This window comes from Corvus brachyrhynchos, unplaced genomic scaffold (assembly GCF_000691975.1).
Source record: "Corvus brachyrhynchos isolate BGI_N302 unplaced genomic scaffold, ASM69197v1 scaffold331, whole genome shotgun sequence".
Classification (NCBI taxonomy): Eukaryota; Metazoa; Chordata; class Aves; order Passeriformes; family Corvidae; genus Corvus; species Corvus brachyrhynchos.
Window position 1 is genome coordinate 1027820 of NW_008237229.1, and position 10765 is coordinate 1038584.

General features: G+C 39.2%; 1 protein-coding gene across 6 annotated transcripts in view; it reads right to left on the reverse strand.

The window, feature by feature from the left end:
* Nucleotides 1-10765, reverse strand: part of PIEZO2 (piezo type mechanosensitive ion channel component 2) — a 244170-nt gene that overhangs the window by 111269 nt on the left and 122136 nt on the right. For all 6 annotated transcript variants that reach the window (XM_017729452.1, XM_017729451.1, XM_017729450.1 and 3 more), the window contains one exon: nt 8039-8256. In XM_017729452.1, the coding sequence (XP_017584941.1) occupies nt 8039-8256 (218 nt within the window). The remainder of the gene's footprint in view (nt 1-8038; nt 8257-10765) is intronic.

Consider the following 10765-nt stretch of genomic DNA (forward strand, 5'->3'; position numbering starts at 1 on the left):
TGATCTAGGGCTCAGACTGCAGCCAAAAGCTTTGTGCTTTATTCCAAGTTCTGGCTGTCTCGGGGGTTATGTGATTCATCTAACTTCTCTGTTAGGGAATTTTTCCACCTCTGAAAAAGGAGTGATGATACTTTTCAGTCACATTGGGACAGTCTGCTAGGTTCAGTGATGCATGCAGAGGATAAAGAGATTTTCCACTTACTCAGCTGGCAGTGAAACACTGAAAAAAACCAAGAGTGATGGATACCTTCGTCAAGAGATTCTGCCACAGAAAGTATGAGCAACGAAAATATTCATTTTTAGCAGCGAGTGCACTAAGGCAGAAATAAAAGCTATGATTCCCATTTGGCTTTAAACATAAAAGGAAAGTAAAATAGCAGGATATGGGAAAGTAGATAATGGGAAAATGAACAATAATGCTTGGGAAATGTGTGGAAATTGCCTAATTTCAAAACCAAAGTGGTATACCAGCTGATTTTTAATTGGTTATAAATTGAACATAATTGGCTCAGCTTTTATCAGCAAGTTCCAAACTTCAGCTAAATGAACATAAACAAGAGAATAAGCACTTCCACTCTGTGAGTGTTTAGAGAAACTGTGTAGACTGCCCCTGCATGGACAAGGACTAACTTCCCAGTGTGTGCTCGACCAAGGTTGCCCAGGACTGCCTTTTTTACCTCCAAGGAATGTGGGATGATTCGTTTGTCAATGTTGATATATAGAAAACACAAAGAGCTACCTAAGTGTTAAATATTCTTCATCACAATTTCTGGTCATGACAGAGTATGGAGAAAATTGTTCTTGAGCAGACCTAAGGAAAACAACTTTGTAAATCCAAGAGAAGTTTGTGAATTATAATCCACATTTCCTAATACTGATGCCATGATGATTTTTTGCCTTTTCTTTTAAACCCCTTTTTCCAACTTCTGTATTCTTAGTGTTTTTTACCCTACATTCTTGGACTTGTTTGTTAAGCTAGGAGACTAAACATTTTAGAAGCTTCGTAGTCAGGGATCAATACGCCCCAGACTCCAAGGTCCTCTCCAGAACACATTCCGTAAACTAAGATAGAACCATCCAGGGGAAGGCTCCTTGGGGAGGGGGGCTCACTTGAGCCTCTCATTGGGGAATCTTTGATAGATATGATAATTAGGAAGACCTATAATGTTATACCAGATCTTTTGAGGGTGGGCATTGCAGTGTGCATTGAGGTGCATTCCACCTGGACGTGGTGCACCTCAGGATCCTTAAAATAAATACAGCGGGAAAATCCCTTTTTCCCTTCTAACCGTGTTTGACTCTTGATTTTAAGACCCGGAAAAGGCATCAATACCACACAACAATAGCAATACAAATCTGGTAGGAGGAGAGGGCTTTTGTCCCTTTTCTGTCCTTGTTCTCAGGCTTTTGGTCAATGATCATAGTATGCAGATCCATGTTTTCCAGAAAATATGAAGAGAAAATTAAGGGATTGCTTCTTCGCAGTCACCCTCTGCATGTCCACGCAGGACAGGCTGTGATGGGCAGCAAGTATATCCAAGTGTCAGTGTTGGGATCAGACACTTGCAAGCCCATGGTGTGTATGGGGGAGTGGAGTGATCTGTCTCTCCCCACCCATGAGCAGAGCTTCTGCTAGCAGGGAGGTGTGCTGATCACAGAGGAGTCAGCAGCCTGAGAGTGTGCAAAAGTGGGACGTCTACGTCATAAGACCAATTGCACACCCAATTCAGTTGAATCAGAATCAGCAGGCAAGTTTATCACAGCACATCAGGAGCTTTAAAGTCTTTGTTACTTCTCTCTGTCCCTCTCACCTCAGTAGCTCAATGCATCCAAGAAAGAGTTGACTCTGTGCAACACACAGCTATTTGGATGCAGGAGACATCAAGGAAGAGGCAGTTCACCAATATTATGTCAAATGACGACAACTGGTTTTTATGTTCACAGCTTACACTCGATTTTCAGATGCAGTGTGGTTGTTGCTGGGAGTGCTAAGGCCACCCTCTTCCCATTAATGGGAACCCATTGTGGCCAGGGCCAGCCCCACCAGGCCCCAGGGCTCATATCAGTGGCCTGCTCACCACTGCAGCAGAACAACTTGGAAACCAATCTGTCCCCCATGCAGAAAATCATTGTTTTTAAAAGGTCTTAGCACCTTGGTTTACAGCCCTTTCAAGACCAGAGGAAGACAAAGGGATGTAAATCACCTGTGGTGCAATACCAGTAACATGAATAAAGTTGTGCCTGCTTATTCCAAGGCTAAATTTGGCACTTGATGCGGCGTGGTGGTCATGGTGAGCGCCGACAGCTATGCCATGGGGATGGAACTGGGAAGGACTGCTCTCCAGGCAAACTGCTACTTACTATTTCCTCTGGTGCTTTTTTCTCGTCCAGCCTTTCATGGGAAAGGGAGCCCAAATAAGGCCACCTCATAGTTTAGAAAGAGATTGCAATGGCAAGGATGATTATTGTCTTTCATCAACAGGAGAATGAACTTGCATTTCTAAGCTGTTAACAGAATCATTCACTTCCTTTGGAAAATATTATAAAGAAGCTGAATATGAAGTTCTGAGAAAGCATATAGGCTAAAACATTCTACATAGAATTTAACATCCTAAAATGTGGTACATTATAGAGCTAATATGAAACTCAGCTTCAAAATTTCTGTAAGAATAAGGGCAAACACCTAACTTCTCTTCCTCTGAAAGAGAGAAATTGTGGCTCTCTAACCAAATCTGGTCATCGTAACCAACAGGGTGGCTGGTCTGGCATGTTTTTGAGCGTGCTCTGCAACTGAAAAGTGTGCTTTTGCTGATGGAGGATGATGGAAACAGAAGAAGTGCAGTGCAGTGTCTTTACATGGCAAGTATCCAAGGGTCTGGCCTCTGCCCTGGCAGTGGTGCTGCAGTACCACGGTGAGAAGTGCCTAAAACACCAGGCAGAAGGCACGAAAGCTACTGCAGCCAAAGGGCAGCTCAGTATAGGATACATAAACGAGCTTTAAATACTCCGTCTTTTCAAACACTGGCTTCTGACCAAGTCAAAAGGCAACCCCAAAAACCTCAGAGTTTCCTACAAGGTTAAGAAAATTCTGCCTCTCAGAGGTGAGTTGCCTTTGAGACAGGTGCCAAAGACAGTGTGCAGCAAGGACTGGCAGTGGTGCAGCTCAGGTGAAACATGTTCTTGGCTCCAGTGGAGCTACAAAAGCAGCAGGAGAGCAGGAGATCAGTGCTTTGCCCTGCAGAGGCAAGACACTGCCAACAAGGTAATCAATCAGCTAGATCTCACTGTTTTGGCAATATCTGCTCTCCTAATGGGATTTTATTCACACGTTTAGCCTCTAACTTAGAAAAAAATATTACAGCTGGATGTCCAACCCTGTTCTGACAACTCCAGGAACATTTTTGAGACAGTGCTTAAGCATTTATAACCCTGGTAGAACAAAGTATTTGGGCTACGAAATATCAATCTGTATCAAAGTGTTCAGGGAAGTCCAAATGGAGGATTTTGGACTGAACTCTTCTCAGATTAATCTGAAAACAAACTGAATATCCTAAATCTACCATCTGTAGAAGATATCAACGTAACACTTTCCCCAAAAATAAGAGTTTTTTAAGCAGGCTTATTATTAGTTACTGTAAAACCTATTTTAAAAGTCCTGCTTAAAGAGATTTATAGACATCTTTCAGATGAAAATTTCTTCTTGAAAAAAACTCCTTAGATTAGACTTCCCAATTTATACTGCAGCAAAGCAATCAGTTGTATAATTCCAAATTCCCATTCACTTAAGATGTGAAATAAGGTACCACTGTGAAGTGGATGACACTACCTGGGCTCCTAGATTTTCCTCATTTTGTAAGGGAGATGCCTTCCATAGATGAAACCAGTTACTTGAACTATTTTGAACATTACTTGCATGAAAACTACAAGCAAGACAGACCTAAACTATAGGAAAGCACATAGTTTTTAATTTACATTGGATTGCTGGATCTTTAAATTAATATGCTTATAAGCACCGTTTTGGACAGGAATAACTTTACTGACTCAGGATAAACCTCATACCACTGCACTGATCCTATTTCTTCATGTTGGCAAGGCCTTACCATTTCCACAATTACATTCTTTTGTCAAAATAAACAATATCAGGAAGAAAGGAGGCAGCAATCTGAAAAATGGCAAACATATTACTGTGTGTTTTTTCAGGCTGTGACACTGTGTACCTAATTTCTAAAGTCATTTTAGCTCATGACTTGTTTTTACTAACTGGGGCGAAAAGAATTTTATGTCAGAAACATGATACTTTCTGAATTTCACTTTAAATGGATACTTCTTGATATTTTTTTTCCCACCTTTGTAAATCAATTTGCAATATGGCAGCAAGTTGACACAGAAGATACCCGTTATAAATGAAGTTAACTGAGTGTGGACACCTTACCTGGCAGACATCAGCTGGTATTTAACCAGCATTGATAGATGCAACCAGGTAAATCCTGCAAGCTCTGCTGGCAGCTTGCCTACCCCGGCATACCAGCTATATTCAGACTTTTCAGTACACTGTACATTCTTCAATCTGCAGATCCCAGTGCTCACTCCATGGCATTTCAGCATGTTTGTGTTTATGCCACCTCTACCTGCACATCACAGATCCAGACAGCCACAGCAGTAGATCTGAAACTTTGTAGGACACTGATACCTCCATGTTCACTAATCTCACTACGGCAGTTACCTAGGGCTATGTTATCAAAATATCCTATTTTTTGGGGGGGAAGTACTTTGTTTGCACAATCCCATAAGGATTCAGGGCAAAACATGTAAATTCACCAGATTACAGGTCATCCCTCCCAAGAAAACTGCTTTCCTCTGATGACATTTTTCAGTCACTTCTTAAAATCATAAGTGGTGAATTTTGAGTTGAAGTGTTCTTAAAAGGAAGGAGCAGCTCAAGGATGATGCAAATCTTAGCTGAACAAAACTGTTAACTTGAGAATTTTCCTGTTTGTTTGGGTATAGTTTAACTTCATTTAGTCTGAAATCAATCAATACTCTGACAAGCTGAATGCATTACTATTCAGAGAAAACACATTTTTTATTGATCAGAGAAACCACTTGTACATTTCTTGTCAACTTGAGAACTCAAACCCAGAAAGGAGCTTTTTAAAACACCAGACTAACACTCTTCAGAGATAAAAAAATGCCCACCAGCAGCCCAACAGGAGTAGTTTTCACATCTGCCCTTGAAACTGAGGAGAGCTTATCCTTGGTATTGAGCCCTCAAAACTTTACAGAGAAATATGGAATCACAGAATGATTTGGGTTGGAAAAGACCTCTAAGATCATAGAGTTAAACTATTAAACTAACACTGCCAAATCCATCACTTAAGCATGTCTCTAAGTGCCATGTCTACAGATCTAAATATCTCCAAGGATGGTGATGCAACCCCTGTCCTGAGCAGACTCCTCCAACTACAGACAATACTTCTGGTGCAGAATTTCTCCCCTGGTGCCACTTGAGGTCATTTCCTCTTGTCCTAATGCTTGTTACCCAGGAGAAGAGTAACAACCTCCACTTTGCTACAACCTGCTTGTAGAGAGCAGTAAGGCCACCTCTGAGCCTTCTCTTCTCCAGGCTTCTCCCTGAGTCTTCTCTTCTCCAGAACAATTCTAGTTCCCTCAGATATTCGTCATAAGACTCCAGCTCCAGACCTTTCATCAGCCTTGCTGCCCTTCTCTGGGCACGCTCCAGCACCTCAATGTCCTTCTTGTAGCAAGAATTTGGGGAATCAAATTCTTTTCTTGGCATATAATTTGCCCATGAAAGCCACGTACTAGTATTAATGGGAACTCTGCATATTTAGCACATCTCCAAACCAAGATGGTGCATAAAATAGCAAGGTATTGATTTTCTTCTAGGATGAAAAATGCTAAAATATTTTTTCCACGCCATTCCAATACATGTCTCTCATTTTTTCTCCTCTAGCCACTGCTTATATATCAGCTCAATTCCATCATTAAAAATCATCAGCGGCCTTTTATCACACTAAGATCTTCACTTCCAAGCTCTGATAACGCCTGTCTTGCTGCTCTCCAAAGACATCTCCCTGAAAGCAGATCAAAGTAAATCCACAATAGAAAGAACTACAAATAAAGAAACAAGGAATACTGCACCTTCTGCTGCCATTGTGGGTACATTGTGTATAGGTTGTTGTGTATATTCAAACAGAATTTCCTACGTAATTTGGAACATCAGTCCCTCACATGCTATCATGTGTAAAGGGTAGAGTACTCAAGAGTACCAGTTCAAGAGAAAGTTTGCAGGAAGGTAACACCATTTTTTTGGTTATAAAAATGCCAGTACGTACTCTGAAGGCCAGTGCTGGGATTTTTTTTAACCCAAACTCTGAAGGTGCTTTTCTTTTCGACACCAAGGCAGAGGTAACTTTCTTGCAGCTTGATTTTTTCATTTCAAAAATTAACGACCAAGTTGAAGTGCCATATTTGTACTAACCAAAATTTTATCATAAAATGAATAATCACATTATTTACCAAAAAAAGAATTACTAATTGCAGACAATTAGCTTGACACTAAATTAATTAAAACTGAAAGTAAATAAAAAAATATAATAATTTAAAATTAATAGAAAAAATACTAAAAAGAAAAAAGGGACTTCAGGAATTACACATATGAAGAGAGTTTCACATGTTGTAGCTAAATGGTAGGAAGCACATATTTTCTCTCCTTGAGAAAATGTTATTTCTGTTTGTTGCTAAAAACCGGGAGTTGATATCCTCAAAGCCAAATGGTTGAGAATTTTGAAGCCATTTTCTTTCTATTTTCTTAATACATGGAGGAAGTAATATAAAAGGTTTAGGGAAGTTGTGAGCATTTCAGCTTCTTGGCACTAGAAATCATCCATTCTCCTACCTTGACCTCTAGGTGGCACAAAAGAACCTGAACTAAGCAGGTTTTTTTTTTTTTATTTTTCAGGTAACGTTATGCCCTCCCAATCAGACTCCACAAGTCACCAATTCCAGCATCACAAGACACACATCTCTTAACTTATATTAAATAAAACGTCAAAATAAGTACTAAAGTAACAGCTAGTGTAGCTAGACAGCTCAATTTTACTGCTTTTAATTGTGCATTGTGAGATAAATAATTAATTGATTTTCCACTGTACATCTGATTTCCTTTCACCTTCAGCTTATAATAGTTAAAAGGAACAATAGCTTTACTAGAAATAAAGTTAATGTTCACACTTACTTTAAAGTAAGGATTACTACAACATTAAAAATACATACCATAGAAACCAATTTGCAATCATAATCCAGCAGAAAAAAATAGCAATGAGAAAAATACATCCATTATCTTATTTTAGATTACAGCATGTAGAAAATTAAAGCATCAGTGAAATCACAGCCAATCAATATTTACTGCAGAAGTAACTAGAAATGCTGCTTTTTTACTTAAGTGAAGTAGCTGTTGGTGTGAAGGTAAGATCAGCCTGTGCTATGTGAATCTATGTGACCAGCAAGAATTTTTATATCAACAGCCTCATATTCACAGTACATGAAGGACCCCAGCAGCCCTCAGCCTCTGCACACAAGAATGGCACCCCAAAAGCATTTTGCTCCAGTTAAGACACTATGACATTAGAGAACAGAGCACTCCTTTTGCTCTACAAAAAACCAAATGTGCATTTGTGCATTAGGCCTCATATCAATGTTGCCATCTACTTCCTTAATTTCCTGCATTAGCCAAATCATTCACACCCACATCTGAAGAACGCTCTGAGCAAAACCAAAAATCACTTTCCTCTCCTAACCTGTTCTAGCTCTCTGTCTGCCATTACCCAGTCTGGACTTTCACCACTCTATCATTTAAAACCATTCCATTTGAAATTATTTGACTCTTTTGTGACTGAACAAGAAGCTATGTGTAAAACTTGTCAAAGCATTATGTGGAAGATCATTTGCACCAACATGTGATAAAAGCGCATTGCATCATGTGCCCACAATTAAACAGGAAAGGAATTTCTCTCACCTGGCATAGAAATCTTTTGGTGGAACAACCTCCTGAAAGAACTGTAGCTGGTACAGATAAAGTCCAATCAAGTGTCCCGCACTGAATATAGCCATTAAGACACACAGACAGCTGAATATCAGCGGATCAAATGCTTGGCAACAGGACCACCATGTGCACAGGCCCAAAAACACAAAGAAATACACAGCTGAGGTCAAAGATGGCACCATCATACCTGTAAAAATAAAAAACATGGAGTGCTGAAGAAGTGTGGGAAATATCAGCATTTGTTACACCTTAAATTTGACAACATGTGTATTAAAAATTTTAATCCAATTAGTTTTCTGCTAATTACTACAATTAGCTCTAAAGACTGCTATTAACTTTGAGACTAGAAGAGAAGGATCTTTTTTTTCTTTTTATTTGTTCAGTTCACTTATGCCATATCTTAGCACTTAGAACACAATCACTCTCCAGACTTTCCTCTGAGATGGAATCTTCACTATATAAAGATGCTTCATAAAGCATAGAGAAAATCAGAAAGTGGCTGCAAGGACAGCCAATACTGCCTGAGACCACCAGTGCGTGACTTTTGAGTGTAAGATGCTAAAATAGCACGATGAATGAACAGTGAAAAGCCTTCTCATACAGATATCGAAATATCTCGAGTTATTAAAACAAAACAGACCCTGATTCATATATTGAAGGTAAGAGATTTACATAAAATCTACAGAATAATCAATATATGTTTGATTTTTTTAAATAGTTAACTCCTAGAAACATGTGATTTATATATGACAAAGACTCCGCTGTCACAAACACGTCTATTATTTTTGCTTTTGCACATGTAGCAGAGTATGTCATGTGTGAAAATGTCCAACTGGTGAAGGGGACTTGATGCTCTGCTGGTAGCCTGCAAAAATAAGTCAGGAAACAAGAAAGACATTCATGCCTAAGAGTGACAGCTATGAGAAAATGACGTAACTTTTTAACTAATACATGTCTAGGAGCCACCTTTCTCAGGACACACCTGCAGGCTACCAGTGGCCCATAGCTCCAGTGTGCCTGTTGGCTTGTGCCTCCTCTTGCCAGGTGCTGGCTTGACGTGTCTTTTGGGAGTAGCACTCCCAGGGTCAGTCCCTCATTGAGCTGAGTCCAGGCACTGCAAGGACTCGTATCCACAGTCGTTTGCCTGAGCTTCACCACCACATCTTTCACATCATTTTAGACTTTAAGACTTAGCCTATGGTGCTGTAAAACTTCACCCAGCAATTTCTGCTTCAAGCCTGGAACTATTTCCTTCCTCCTTACAAAGAGACACTTTGTCTTTATTTAAACACTTCTGGAGAATGAGAATCCATGATATCCTAAAGTAAGTTATTTATTATGGCCAGTTACTCTGGCCGTGAAAAATACAAAATTTATTTCTGGTCTGAAAATGCCTAGGTTTACCACTTACCTGTTGGGTCTTGTTACCAATTCCACAAGATGAGATACCTTAAAAAATGGAAACACTTTGTATCTTTGTCAGTTCTTTCAGGCTGCAGTCAAGTCACCCTTCATCTTTTTGGCATGGTAAGTAAGGAAATATATAACTTACAAAGCTCAAGGTCTCTCTCTGGAATATAGGCTTCTCAGACCTCAAGTACTTTTTGTAACTATACTCTGAACACTTCCCACTTCTTGCCTTGTGTTGGAGCTCCACAGGCAAGCTGCCCATCATCATTCATAAGAAATTGCCCCCTGCCACTGCTGTGCAATCCTTCTGCTTCACCCTCCCTGGCTGATGTTCACCCATGTAGAGTGGCATCAGGCTTTTTGGTTTTGTTTGTTTGGGGTTTTTTTAATGACAACTCTCTTCCCTGATGTCAGGCCCTATGGCGGCCCACATAATTTTTCTCTTTTTAGATGTATTACTTTCCATTTGGCTACATGTAAGGCTGTATAACAATCTTGCTTCAATGAAAGAGCCTGCCTTACTAGAACAGCCACACTTGACCAATCCTCATCATTCAGTATCAAACGTTTTTTTACTGTTGTACTGTTGTTTTATACTTCATATACTGATAACTTACATGTTAAGTATACAGTTGTACTTATACTTTATACATAATCACTCAATTCAAACATGTGAGTTGGCAGATAAATGCTAATTTATAATTCCATTATATAATTTTGAATTCAGTAGTTACAACCTATACTGTTTTTGTGAACTTCCATTGCCACTGTAGCTGATTAGGTGGTATGAAAACAAATGTCTTACAAAAAGGTAGGCTATGTAACATCAAAACAGTTACTCTTACCAACTAAATAAAAAAACAACAGGAAGTCTGCTTATCACTTTTTTTACACACTACATGGTCAACTAAATAACCTTTTTTTTTTAAGGTTATGTGAATACAGTTCCTTTTTAGACTTGGAAGTAAGGGAGCCAAATCTATGAATTCACTTTTATATATATATACATATATATTTGCACATACATACATACACAACATATAGTCATTTATAATATGCCCCCATTCACCATTTGGTTATAAGAGCAACTGTCAAAATCATAAACGGAATGACAGGGCCACACAGTATCAGTACAAAAAAATTAAGCAACTCAGCATATTGCAATACCTGCCAAAGAGTTAATTTAATAAAATCAGCAGCAATTTCTTTTCCCTTAAAAATTTCCATTGTTACTCCCGCAGGTGCCAAAGTGCTGAAAACTCATTTGTTAAATGCATAATCTAATGGGCT